Below are 15,124 nucleotides of genomic sequence, written 5' to 3'. Positions count from 1 at the left end.
TTATTAACATGCAACCTTGAGTTTGCGAGAGTATTTGGTTAATTAACAATGGTGGTGAAACCAGGCTATGTAATTGACAGAAATGACTCTATATGTCAATAAATCCGCATCATGCCAACAAATTATCACGAGTACTCCCAATTATAATTGGTTTGGGTCAGAAACCATGTATATCCCATCTAAATGTGTTATACATATTGAGTTGCTCCACCACAGTGATTAAAATAGGATTTGAAAGAATGTTGGAAATATGTTGGATAAAAATCCCTCTTGATAATTGAATATCTCGAGATGCAGAGACTGTTGGTTCAGTGAGTCAGTCTTTTCAACATGAGGGGGAGAAAATAAACAGCTGGTAAAGAAATATATTGTAAGAAATTATCTTGATCCTCGTACTAAGAAATGTGCGCTAGAAGTAAAAAAGATAATTTATTGGCAAAGTTTGCAAAGATGCTAAAAGCATGCAAGACCCATTTTCTGACCTTTAGTGAAAAAGTCACATATACCAGCTGTGCTCCAATTAATGTCCTAGAAGGATAAGATCAACTGCTAGTAATTCTAAAGATCGCATGAAGTGCAATAGACTTATGGTTCCAAATATAAGCATCCTCGGAAAAGAAAAAGGAGCATAAATTAATATGGCATCGAGGAAACAAAGAGTTATGAAAAATCTCTAGAAGAGATGTAGGAATGAGTAAGAAAGAGATTCAGGTACCTGAGAATCATAATGAAAGAAAATCTCAACAAGTTGAGTCATGTCTAAAATGAAAAGGAACCAATAAGCAAATCGACATCGTAATATGTTTGCATGAAGTGTTGCAGTTGATGATGTTATTGATGAAAATCGAGGATCATAAACCGCGGTTAATATAAAGTTTTATTGAAAAGTGTACACAAAGAATGATTGGTTAATCATTGAAAGAAGTAACTATGAAATAGTTATAGTCTCTTAAAGAGATAATATTTGGATTTGTAGTCCTTACACTTGAAAATGTAAAATGAGAGGGACATAAGAGGATCTTTATGAGATATAAAAGTACAATTAGTAGTACAATGATTCTCATAAATTCTTGATATTGATTATGAGAAATTTACTCTCATATGGTCGAAGCAACTATTTTAGATCCCTTATGAGTTTAACAGTAAGAGCAAGACTTGATTCAGTCTATCCAGCATGTTTTCACACTGTCATAAGTATCCCTTAAAGTGATTATATTGCTAAAAGCAATATTTTATAGTTCTCGAGAACATTGTTAAAGTGAGAAAACGTTTTGATGCCTTTTGACACCTTTGGGGGGTAAATGGTGAGATTTTTTCTCTATCTGAGAATCATTGGTGTAGATCATTGTTGTTGATCTTAGGAATCTTATTGTGGGTTGAAAATAGATCAGGAACAATCTAAGAGAAAATCTTAGAGTTGTGTGAATCCGAGATTGAACACTAATTGTAATTGTGTTTAAGAAGTATTTTCAACATAGTTTGAGGAAGTAGGCATTTGCTGAACCTCGTTGAAAGAAAAATTATATTTGTCTCTTTTCTCTTCAGCACTTACAAGTGGTTCTTGTTAAAAGAAAGGTACAAGAACAAGTGCAAATATGTTGATGATGAAAATATTATCTGATCTCTGGTAGAGATTTCACATACCAAGGAATATATGGAGAAACAATCAATAATGAAATATTATTCCTGAAAGATGGAGAAATCGGATTGTGTAAGATTAGATCTTTCATGAAATTTCTTGAGGTTACAGATTTGACATCTGATGAAAGAGATGTTATCTCAAGATGCTTACATCATCTTACATAGAAAAATGGTCTTGTAGTATCATACTAAGAAGAAGAGTTGAAAGAGAAAGTTTTACAAGGAGAGTATTAATAACTCCTATGTATAAGATGATTGTTTGGAAGATTGTATGTAAAAGAAGATTTGGGCTTAAAGTTCAAATACATCTTCTATATGAAAGGGGTTTAAATGACTTGAAGTTCAATGACCCAAGAAAATATATAATGATCATATGAGTTTGTACCTGAAAGCGCTGTTTATAACAGTTCAGAAAGTTGATATATATGATCATAATACATAACCTGAAGATGATGCTTTCAGGGGGAGATATATGATCATGTATGTGGTTGTACTCTTTTTCCCTTATCATGGCTTTTATCCCAATAGGTTTTTCCTTGAAAGGTTTTTAACGAGACAACAAAGAACACGCGAAAGATAAACACCTAAAAAAGGAATATTATGATTCCAATGGTGAAAGACTATCATCTTCAAAGTCTTTGAAATACATTGATAAGATTGTGAGAAACAAAAATAATGATAAAGATGAGTCACTTGCGAGATCCATGACCAATAGAAGAATGTCGATACACGTTTACTACAGATTCGTTCAAGTAAAGATTTGGCGAACTATTTATCAAGACGTTTCCAAGCACTACTTTTAAGAAGCTATTTCATCATATTGGATCGGTCATCTCGAAGATTTCAAGTGATGTATTCATGAGGGGGAGTAAAAGCGCGCTGCACTCTTTTTCCCTTAACCATGGTTTTTTCCACTGAATTTTTCTGGTAATGTTTTTAACAAAGTAGCATCTTACATGCGCATTTGGAACTATATTTTTATAATAGTCATCCAAAAAAGAGTATTATAAATATATTATATTATATGAATGCCCGTTATCGGCCCATTAATATAAACCCTAAACTCTAATATGTATCTCTATATATGTTATATCATATAAAGGAAATAAATAATACAAGAAAATAATTTTCTAAACGTTTTGTTATAACAATTTTTAATTTTTGATTTCTAAATCAATTATTTATTGTTTTTGATCTGTTGACATTAATTTTGTGGTTCTCGATCTCTGATATTTTGTCTCTTGATTGACGAGATTTTTTATTCTAGATCTATGTCACATATTGGAGAGTCCCATTTCTATCGATCTCAATGATTCAATAATTATCGTGGTAGATATTTTTTTTATAACGAGGAAAAAAATTGTTAAAAGTTTAACGTGGCTCTCTCTTTTGTCTTCATCAATTATAATAATTTAACAGTCTAATTTTCATGTCGTTTTCTTCAATTAAATTATTGAAGTGAGCATATCTCAAAGTTATATATATATATATATCTACACAACTCGGTAAATTAATAAAATAATACAATATACAAATGGCTAACATTTTGATTCTATCACTTCTCTTCCTAATCATCTTTTTTTTTCTCACCGCCTTGAAACATGCAAAGCGGCGGCAAAATCGATCAATACCGTCTCCTCCTGGTTTACCTATCATTGGAAACTTACATCAGCTCGGAGATTTACCTCATCGGTCTCTATGGAAGCTCTCAAAAGAGTATGGTCCTGTGATGCTTTTGAAGCTTGGAAAAGTCCCAACAATTATACTTTCATCCTCAGAGACAGCAAAACAAGCTCTAAGAGACCATGACCTCCATTGTTGTACCCGTCCTTCCTTAGCAGGTACTATATAAATCAGTTCACATACAAAAGTCTTGAATTGTTACTTCATTCATATCTCAATCCTCAGGGGGACGAGAGCTCTCTTACAACAATCGGGACATATCTTTCTCTCCTTACAATGACTACTGGAAAGAACTAAGAAAGCTCTGTACTCGAGAAATCTTCAGTGCTAAAAGAATTAACTCAACTCAACCCATCAAGGACGAGGAGGTCAAGAAAATGATCCATTCAATCGCGGAATCAGCTTCTCGGAAAACTCCGGTCAACCTGAACGAGAAGTGTCTTGCTTTAAGTGTAAGTATAGTATGTAGGACAGCATTTGGTGTGATTTTTGAGGGAAATGTTCTTAGCAATGACAGGTTCAACAAGCTAATCCGTGAAGCATTCGAGATGTTGGGAAGTTTCTCTGCCTCAGATTTTATTCCATACATCGGCTGGATCATCGACCGGCTCACTGGTATGCAAGGGCGGAGAGAGAAAACTGGACAAGATCTCGATGCATTCTATGAACAAATAATTGATCTGCATAAAGAGGAAAAGGAAGTAGGCAGTGAAGATTTTGTGGACTTGCTATTGAAATTGGAGAAAGAAGAAGCTGTTGTTGGAAATGACAAGTTCACAAGAAACAATACCAAAGCAATCTTGATGGTAAAATATTCAAAACCTAATGGTGAAGAAATTTTGTAACAATACCTAAGATTCTTGACTTATATATAACATGTTCTTGTAACAGGACATTCTTTTAGCGGGGATTGAAACTTCTTCAGGAACCATGACATGGGCGATGGCAGAACTAGCGAGAAACCCGCGAGTGATGAGGAAAGTTCAATCTGAAATCCGAAACAAATTTGGGAAGAGAGAACTAATCAGCTTGGAAGACATCGACCAACTCCAATACTTGAGAATGGTAATTAAAGAAACATACAGGCTACATCCTTTAGCACCTCTTCTGCTCCCTAGAGAAGTAATGACTGAATTTGAGATCGATGGCTACAAGATTCAACCCAAGACACATATTCATGTCAATATATGGGCTATTGGGCGTGATCCCAATATCTGGAAAGACCCAGAGGAGTTTCTTCCCGAGAGGTTTTTTGATAGCAAGATTGATACAAAAGGACAGAGCTTTGAGTTATTAGCCTTTGGAAGTGGCAGGAGAATCTGTCCTGGAATGTACATGGGAGAAACAATGGTGGAGTTTGGTCTGGCGAATATGCTGTACCATTTTGACTGGCAATTACAAGAAGGCATGGAAGTCGAAGATATTGACATGGAAGAATGTCTTGGATTCTCTGCGGGAAAGAAAAATGGTCTTCTACTTCTTCCTGTGAAATATTTAGATCATTGATTGAATAAATTTTGCATTTAATCATTCAATGATCCAAATATGGTTTTTGATTAAATAAATTTTATATTCAATCAAACTACATATAACACTTCACTACAACTATTTTAGAAGCTGGATATTATTGTAGCTGATTAGCCTGAATAGTCTACGTTCAATCAATTAGAAAGTTACCCTAGCTTTGCTTACGAAGTTTCGCGTTAAGTTTTTGTCGTTAGACTTTATTTTTACGTCTTCTCTTTTATATTCCTCATTTGTCTATAATTAGCTTCCTTGTAACATAAGATTTTGATTTTCTCTTTTAGGTTTAACTAAGTTTTGGATTTACGTGGGTTAATTTGATATATTTTAGTAAAAATTATATATAATTGATAATAGTTATAAAATATTATCTTATAAAAAATATTAAATTATTATCAATTCATAATTTTTCTTTTAAATACAATTTTTTTTAAATATCAAAAAAATCAGTTGTGTTAGAAAATTATATCTAATTAAAAATCATGAATTTAATGTGACGTTTAGGCGAGCGAATCGAACTGGTGACTTCTCATATCGAAAACTATTTCTTTTAACACTAGACAAATGAAACTTTTTTAGAATCAGAAGGTGCATCGCCACCATCTATGTTTACTTATTTATTTCACTGTTTTTTAATCTTTCACTACAACAAAAACGCTCTTTGCGATAGAAATCTGCAACGGCAATATGCCTTCGAAATTTTGCTATGGATTTATGAGTAACTTGCTACGGAGTTGAGGGCACTTGCAATTCCCTTGCAAAATTTGCGACGGAATACTCCCTTGCAAATTTGCGAAGGACGTGAAACAGATTTGTGTGGTCGAGTAAAACCCTCGCAAATTTGTGACACATTAGCGATAACTCATGGCGTAGCAAATTTGCGAGGGAGTTGCAAGGGACGTAGATGTCGGCAAACACGTTTTACCCGAGTCTAACTGGTATGTCGGCAAAAATCTAACAGCCTCACATATTTGTAGCAAAAAATAAATTTTAAAAATATTCATCGCAAACCCCTTGCAAATTTCCCTAGCAAATCCATAGCAGTTATTTTTAGTAAGCCTATCAATAGCAAGTCCATATAACATGGAAACCACAACACAAAACACTTAGAAAAAAAAACCTTTGCGACCCAAAAAAAAAAATCTTGTGAAAGAAAAAAGACTACAGAAAAAGCCTAGAAAATTTTAAATTTCATAATAATGTTTGGAGGTGCTGAGCATGATATGTATACAATACAACAGTGTATGTACAATCATAGAGATCCGGAGACCGGTGATGTGACGAAAGAGTTTTGTGATGGTTTGCGCGGTTTCATGTACCTGGCGAAAAACCAAGACTTTGCTCGTGAAAACGGTACAATATTTTGTCCATGTCGTAAATGCTTAAACGATAAATATTTAGAATTTAATCTAGTGAAGAAGCATCTTTATAATAGAGGATTTATGCCGAATTACTATGTATGGTTACGTCATGGAGATAGTTGTAGCAATAACGCTGGAAGTAGTAGTATGAATTATGCTGTTGATCAACCTAGTAATTATGGGCATCAAGAATCTGATGGCATGCAGAACATTTTACTGAAGAAGGAGAAATTACACATCCATCCGATGCAAAGGCGTGGAAACATTTTCAATCGGTATATCCTGACTTTGCTCAAGAGTACAGATGGTTTTAGTCCATTTGGTATGTCAGAGAGGCAGTATTCTTTATGGCCTGTTATATTGACGCCATACAATCTTCCTCCAGATATGTGTATGCAAAGCGAATTTCTGTTCTTGAGTACTTTGGTACCTGGTCCTAAGCATCTGAAGCGAGCTCTAGATATCTTCTTGCAACCTCTTATTCATGAGCTGAAGCAATTGTGGTATGAAGGTGTTCAGACGTTCGATACCTCGAAAAAACATAATTTCAATATGTGGGCAGTGCTAATGTGGACGATTAGTGACTTCCCCGTATACGGAATATTATCTGGGTGGACTCACAGAGAAGGTTATCAAGTCCTTATTTTATGGATCGTACAGAGGTATTTCAGTTAAAGTATGGGCGAAAACCTTGTTGATTTGATCTGGGTGGACTCATCGTCGGTTTATTCCCTTGCAGAATCCGTGTCAAAGGAACAAGAAATTGTTTAGAAAGAATAAAGTTGTGTGTGTTCCTCCACCAACTTACGTCTTTGCCAATGATTTGTTTGAACTAATCGATAACTATGGTGCTCAAGAAACATGTAAACATGGGGGTAACTGGCATACACCAGCAAACATGCCAGATGGATATCGAAGCGCTCACAATTGGCACAAACAGAATATTTTTTGGGAGCTTCCATAGTGGAAAGATCTTCTCTTGCAGTATAACCTTGACGTGATGCACATAGAGAAAACCTTTTTTGACAATCTCATCACTACGCTTTTAAATGTGCAGGGTAAAACCAAAGATAGTATGAAATCAAGGTTAGATTTGGCGGAAATATGCGTAAGGATTGTAACACCCGCGAACCGAAATCCCGGTTTGGGGATTGCATCGGTCGATGCAGAAGGTGCATCGGTCAATGCAGGTTCAGTTTTCTGCGTTTTGTCGATTCTTTTGTCTTATTAGTCGACTTTGGCCATTTTTGAGAGAAACAAAGGAGAGAAAGAGTGTTCTTGGTGTTCTTGGTGATTTATGTGGGTTTGTGGCGTTTCCTGGTGAGATCTGAGGCTTAGAACGTTGTTGGAGCTTGCTAGGAGTGTTCTATTGCTTGTTTGAGATTCAAATTCTTATGTGGCAAAGGTAAGTGCAGGACCATGGCTTATCTAAGCTAGAGCTTCTCTGATCTGCTTGTTTATGTGTTGGCAGGCTTGTTAGATGGTTATTTGGGACGTTAGGAAGCTTTCTTGTGGCTTGGGATCGAGTTTTGTGGTTGCAGGAACAAAGATCCGGTGAGAAGCTTCGGGGAAACACGATGCTCGGCATGTTGCATCGGTCGATGCACTTTGTGCGTCGGTCGATGCAAGTGCGAGGACGGCGCGTAAAACCTTAGGGTTTTTGTGTGATGTGGAGCATGCGTCGGTCGATGCAGTGCGAGTGTCGGTCAATGCAAGTGTAACTTGCATCGGTCGATGCATCCCTTGTGTCGGTCGATGCATCCCCATGTGGTGTCGGTCGATGTATGTTGGTGTCGGTCGATGCAGAGTCCTGGTTTGTTATTTGTTGTTTGTTGATTGTTGGTTGATGGTTAGAGATGTCTCTATTGCTTGTGTGTAGAGCCCAATAGATGGGAGGATTTCCTTACTGAGTGTTTATTAAATACTCATGCATTGCAATTTGTGTTTGTGGTACAGGGAAAGGCAAAGTGTGATCGTGGAATCAAGGCAATGAAGAGGAGGATGTTCTAGGGACTCGATTGGTTGTTGTCTGGCATTGCTAGGTTGCTAAAGTTGGGTCATTAGAAACATTGCTAGGTTGCCGGTTTTATGTTTCCTGATGTTTGGTATTTGGATATTGTTTATGATATAATATTGGTTTACTATTGGTTATTTACTGGATATTGGTATTGGTTATTTCCGCTGTTGATTGTGATTGTGGTTAGGTGGCTAGTGGGTATGAGACCACTAGTTGTAGTTTATTTATTATTTATTAAAAAAAAAAAAACGGGTCGGATCGTAGTAATCAGAGCATTTTTCCAGGATTTATGCACTAGAACATTGACCATTGATGGTATATAGCAGTTACAGAATAATATTCCAGTGTTGATTTGTAACTTGGAGAAAATATTTCCTCCTGCGTTTTAACGTTGATGGAACATCTTCCAGTCCATTTACCACATGAATGTATCATTTCCTTTACCACATGAATGGGTAGTGCAATTTCGGTGGATGTATCATTTTGAGCGGTTGATGGAATCTCTTAAAGGAAAGGCCAAAAATCTTGCCAAAGTTGAGGGATCGATAGTCGCCGGAAGTTTAACAAAGGAAACTTCTCACTTCAAATCATACTACTTTAGCCCCACCATGAAAACAAACAAAACACGTACTCGACGATGTGACGACGGAGGCGTTGCACCTACATATAATGTTCCCGATGTTCCAGATATTTTTGCTCAGATAGGAAGACTCGCTGGAAAGTTAAAGAAAGTTTGGTGGGATGATCATAGTTATTGTCGAGCAGCTCACAATTACATCTTGCGGAATCTAGAGTATGTTCAATCTTTTGAGGGAATTTCGCAAAATCATATACCCTAAACATATATGCGAGGAATTTGCAAGTAACTGCTTACTTGAACTCAGTAGTTGCGAGGTTTAGATCATTTTCGAGGTAGTTGCGAGGTTTTTGCGAGGCATTCCTCGCAAATGCCTCGCAATAATTTCTAAATATATGAAAATTTATGCTATATTTCTTCTTGTTCTATTGTTTTTAGCTCAAATATTAATCATTTTATATGTATCTACATGGTATTAATGTGAAAACATATATATGCTATATTCGACCCTTATATCGTAGAATCACAAGAGGGCAAATTAAGTTTCGTTCTTATCCTATTATGCAGTGAACAGATGAAATTTGGTTATTAGTCATTAATGTTAAACAGGTTAGTTTATGATGTGTTGTTATAATAAGAAAGAGTAGGGGAAGTTTCCATTTTAACCATACCAACAGAAAATGTCACCCACATTGATCTACAAATTAGAGAAGTAGAAGATATCTTTGATGGATGCATAGAAGTGGTAGAACTAGGTGAATTTTTATTATTCGATGATAGAGTAGATTCTAATGAGGATAATGAACTTTATAAAGAATCATAAAATAAATCTGAATAAATTGTAATGGTGTTTTGTTGTATTTTTCCATAATTATATAAATTTCACGATGTTAATGCTTTATAATTGCGAGGTCTAGATTATTTGCGAGGTTTTTGCGAGGCGTCGTAGCTAATCCTCACAAATATGTGACAGATTACCGAGGCTTCTCTCGCAAATGCCTCACAACATTCTCCTAAATATATGAAGATTTTTGTTTTATTTCTTCTTGTTTTATAGGTTTTAGCTCTAATATCAATTATTTTTTATGTATCTAGATAGTATTAATGTAAAAAATTACACACAGTTTATATGTAGCTTTTTGATATTTTTTTTTCTAAATATGTAAAGATTGATTGTTTTATTCCTTGGTTCCGTATTTGTGAGGGTGTCTAGCAAAGCCGTCGCAATATTTGCTACGGAATTGCAAGGCTACATAAATATATACGGAAGAGCTAGTTTGAGTGAGCTCAAACCCAGCCGCAATTAAAACCCTAAATTTTTTCTTTTTACTTCTTCTTCTCCGGTTAACCTTTCGCCGTTTCCGCTAAGCCCTAAGTTTCTTTCTTCTTTCTTCTTCTTCTCCGGTTAACCTTTCGCCATTTCCGGTACTATAAGCCGTTCAATTGTTTCTTCGTTTCTTCTTCCTCTTCTTTTCAGGTAATCCTTTCTCCACTTCATTCGATTCTTCTTCTTCATCATCTCCGGTAAATCTAAGGTTGTCTCCCCTGTATTTATGGTTTATTCTACCGGATCTGTGAATTTAAAAAGGTATAAACTCGTCTCCTGCGATTTACGGTTTTATAGGTTTGATTTAAGTTTTTTTATGTTTGTCTCATACTTTGTTTTTTCTTGTAGATGTTTTCTGGGAACGACTACATACTATTCCTATCTCAGACTAATGCTCCAAGTCCCTGCAGTGGTGGTTCTCGAGGGACCTCATCGGGGTTCAGGATTCTCGCCATGCAACCTCACAACATAGGCCTCCAGAAACTGCTTCAACTCCACCCATTGGTGCGCCTCCAGCCACTGCTGCATCTCCACCCATTGGTTTGGCTCCAGCCACTCCTACATCTCCAGCCAGTGATGCGTCTCCAGCATCTAGTTCTTTGCCTCAACGTCTACACAGTATGACTTTGGAGGAGTTACTCGAGAGTCTTGGTCGTCAACAACTTACAAGATTAGATCCAAACTGCCCTCCTTCAACTCTCTGGTAAGAAACTCATTAAACTGATTTCAGTTTTAAATTTGAAATTTTATTTATTTGTTTATTTCATTGTTCCTCTTTATTATGTTTTCCTAGGTTTTCCGAAGATAAGAGTGTTGCAGCCACTGTCCTTGACATCTTTGAAAGAGATTTCAAAGAGCCTTATGCCAATTGGACACAGACGCCATAGCGGATTGTAAATTGAAGGTATGACACTTTTGTAGTAAGTGAAATTTTCTATGAAGGATTTTAAGTTAAGATATTACTAACGTAGCTTGGACCAATACTTATATATATTGTTTTCTTTTTTTTCAAGCAAACATATAGCTGGGACTGTTCTATAAACAGTAGAGTTAGGCTTGAGTTTGAGAAAAAGTTAAAGAGCGGATGTGTGATCAAGTGAGCCGGTGGAAGGGAAAGTGGAGGGATAATGGTGATAATGCAAAGCCGCGATGGATTGATCATCAAGTCTGTGCTGGACTTTTTCAATATTGGCGTGATCCCAAATCAGAAGTAAAGAGTATCAACGACCGTAATGCTGGATATCATGATCATGATGGAACTGGAATACATTAACACCGCTCATGCCATACTTCTTTTAAAGCTCGTGCCAGAAAACTTGTAAGTTTCTGAATTCTAACAACTACTTCTGAATTCTAACAAATACTTATTTACGACTCGTTTTTTTCTTACTAATACCCTTTGTTTTAGTCTGAGCGGAATGGTGAAAGCAGTCCAGATTATCTACGTATCCTAGAAGAGACTCACAGAAAACCCGATGGGAGTTTTGTTGATGGAAAGTCGGATTCCATCTACAATGATGTGTCATCGAAGATACAAGAGGTTGAATCTCAGCTTTGTTCAGGTGATAACATGGACAGTTCTGGTTCTGGTGGGTTGTCTATTCATACTAAGAAAAAAATTTATGCTAAGGTAAACTTCTAATTTCTTTGTGTTGTAAGTTTGTTTTGTGTTTTTGTTGGATGTTATAAGTTTGTCTTGTGTTAATTTGTGTTGTTTTGTCTGTTCTATGATCTCAAGCTTGTATGTTGGTCGTTGGGTCTTTCTTTCATATGACTATGTATGACTATGAAAGTAATTGTTTGATTGTAATGCTGACAGGTTGCTCCGAAGAAGAAATTTTTTTTTATGGAATTGGTTCTTTGAAAAATGAAGCATCTTCAGCCATTATAGTCCATCGCCTCCGCCTACTGATGATCCGGTTGTTCTTGATCAGAAGCTTGTTGTCAATGAAGCTACTCTAGCAACTCAAGCCACTATTATGGCAACTCAAGCCACTCAACTACAAGACAATGTAGAAAAAATGCATAGCTATGATGCATACTTTGACTATCTTGCTGGGAAGGATCCTGAGTTTGCTGCTAAGTTTGGAACCAGAACCCCGACAAGGACTGAAGATGGCTGCAATCCAACCATACCAGAGACAGGAGGCTCCAATCCAACTATACCTGAGACAGGAGACGGCACTGGCACTCACACAAACACAGGAACAGGAACCGGAGTTCAATTCCCTCTCTATCACAATCTTTTTAAGTTTTAATTACTTGTTTAGAACATGGTTTCTAATGTTCAGACCATTTTTTGTTTGTAATCAAAAATTTATATTCTATTTATATATGTGTTTGACTTTTATTTTCTATTTTAACTATGTTCTATTTATAAGAAAATATTGTTAAAATAGAAAAATGTAAATATCAAAATGAAAATGTAAATATCGAAAATAAAAATAAAAACAAAATCCGTAGCAATTTTATGTTATGGATTTGCGATGAATGCAAAAGTGCAACTAATTTGAGAGGAAAACATGTTCCTAGGTTTATGATATTATTAATATTTTGCGATGGCAAAAATGTCACAAAACTCTTGCAAATCTGTGAGGGAGTTACTATGACACACTTTGCAAGAAAGTTGCGACGAATAATGTACATCGCAATTTGCATGATTGTTACGAGGGAAATATATTCATCGCAAATATTGCGAGGGAAGTGCTATGTTTTTCAATTTGCAAGACGGATATTGCGAGAAACTGACATTCTTCGCAAATCAGTTACTATTACCATTTTGCAAGGGATGAGCGATGAATCTTGTCATCGCTATAGGCTTGTTTTCTTGTAGTATTTATATTCTTTTTCTTCAATTTCATTGTCAAATTTTCATGGTAATTGTCATCGTTACTTTTACTGTTCGCGTCCGGTTATTTGTTATACTCTTCTTCTTCCTCTTCCTCGTCAGCTTCTTCTTATTTTCAACTGAATAATTATTCAAAACTTATTTATAGACTACCACATAACTTGTAAATCTATCAAACTCCAAAACCAAAGTCATTTTCTCTTTTCTCGTAAAATTTGTGCAATTCATGAAGATCAGCAAAGTCACCACATGCACCCAATTATTATCACTCTTACCTGTATACTTACTCAGTTTTAGATCCACACGCATTAAACTTTCTCAAACCAAAATCCTTAATACTATAAAATTGCAAATTACTTGCACAGTAAGTAATATGAACACATATATAGCTAATAAAACATGTATGCTTGTCGTCGATCTTTCTTTTTTAAACCCAAAAATTAACTCAAAAAACAACAAATCAAGGTCTTGTGATGTCAATCCTTCTTCCTTAAACCTAAAAATAAAACTTTATTAAAAGAATATCAAATCATCTATAAATTCATAAACAAAAGCATGTTTTACAGCTCATAAGATATATAAAGCACAAACGAAGATAAATAAGATATTTTCAAGGTCTTTAAAAAATCGAATATCAATTATTTAATAATGTTAAAACTTTTAAATTTTTAATAGAGTTTAAATATTAATAATATTTTAAGCATTAGATGTGGTTTAAATATTTGTAACATTTAATTTTTTTTTGGAGTTATATTAATGATACTTTAACTGTTTATACAGTTTATAGGCTTATCTATAACTACACCAAATTTCATTACCTTTTGCAACGATTTGCTATGTCGAATCATTTTTTTCCCAAAACATAACAGTTCTACCTCCTTTACCTTCACTTCAAGGTCAAGTTAACTCTCCTTCTTCCCCTTTTTCACCCTCAACGACCAAGAGCTCTCTCTTTCTCACAGACCAACAACGACAACAGCCACCAAGCAAAGGAGAAGAAAGCGTGACTTGATAAGTAATAGGGTTTTTGGTTTAATTAAATTAAACAAGATTTACCTAAACTGAAATTAATTAAAAAAATTATTTGATTTAATTAATAAACCAATCAAGTTAATAAACCAACAGTGATTAAACCAAACACACTTCAATTCCCGATATAAAAATCCAATATTTCATATTTCCCGGAACATGGGCGTTATATTTAGTAAGATGTGTGTCTTCCTATTTATAGGAAAGTTGTAGTTAGAGCATATGACAAATTCATTGTCATAGAAATCATATAAACTGCGTGAGAGAGTTACATATATGCAATAAATACATATAAATATATTTTCTGATATGAAAATAACGTCAAATGACAATTTTTTGTAGTTTGCCAGAAGAAAACATTACCTTATTATTAGACAATATAATATAGTAAGGTTTCCTCCTCTCTTACTCTACGAATCTGATACTTGGCATCTCTCCTTGTGACACATGTGTCATTTCTTTTAAAATAAATTAAAATCATTATCTATTTTAATTGTATTTAATTATATCATTATAAATTGAAACTCTTTCAAAATCAAATAAACAATTATTTATTTTAAAACTAACTATATATATAACAAATATTATCAGTATAAATCATACAACCCATTTGAGCTTCTTCTCTTTTCCAGGTCGAACTTCTTATACACATAATAGCATATGATACATACAAATTAAAATATTTAGATCTTTCTAAACCTACAAAAATGACATAAGAAATAAGTTAAGATAATGTTAGTTAAATACAAAAATTATATGAGATTTGAGATATGAAGGTTAGTAAGATGGGTGTATTCCTATTTATAAGAAATGTTGTAGTTAAGAGCATATATGGCAAAAATTCATTGTCATAGGAGTCACATAAACTATGTGAGAGAGTTAGAAATATGTAATAAATATATATATATATATATAAATTTTTCTTATATGAAAAAGCATCAAATAACAATTTCTTCGAGCTGAACCTTACTTTATTATTAGACAATATAATATAGCAAGGTTTTCTCCAAACTCTTACTCTAAGAATCTCACATTTGGCATCTCTCCTTATGACATATGTTATTTCTTTGAAACTTAATTAAATCATTATCTATTTTAACTGTATATAATTATATCA

The 15,124-nt window shown here is 34.7% G+C and overlaps 1 protein-coding gene across 1 annotated transcript; it reads left to right on the top strand.

The window, feature by feature from the left end:
- The first annotated feature begins 3,148 nt into the window (after positions 1–3,148).
- On the top strand, positions 3,149–5,015 carry LOC147945392 (cytochrome P450 71B26-like). The gene is made up of 3 exons (XM_087509904.1): positions 3,149–3,482; positions 3,550–4,130; positions 4,216–5,015. The coding sequence occupies exons 1-3, from the start codon at positions 3,176–3,178 to the stop codon at positions 4,828–4,830; spliced, it is 1,503 nt and encodes a 500-aa protein (XP_087366030.1). The 5' UTR covers positions 3,149–3,175; the 3' UTR covers positions 4,831–5,015.
- Positions 5,016–15,124: the final 10,109 nt, after the last annotated feature.

Source organism: Camelina sativa, chromosome 4 (genome assembly GCF_030686135.1).
Source record: "Camelina sativa cultivar CO46 ecotype springtype chromosome 4, ASM3068613v1".
NCBI lineage: Eukaryota > Viridiplantae > Streptophyta > Magnoliopsida > Brassicales > Brassicaceae > Camelina > Camelina sativa.
This window is presented reverse-complemented; position numbering and strand designations above follow the sequence as displayed.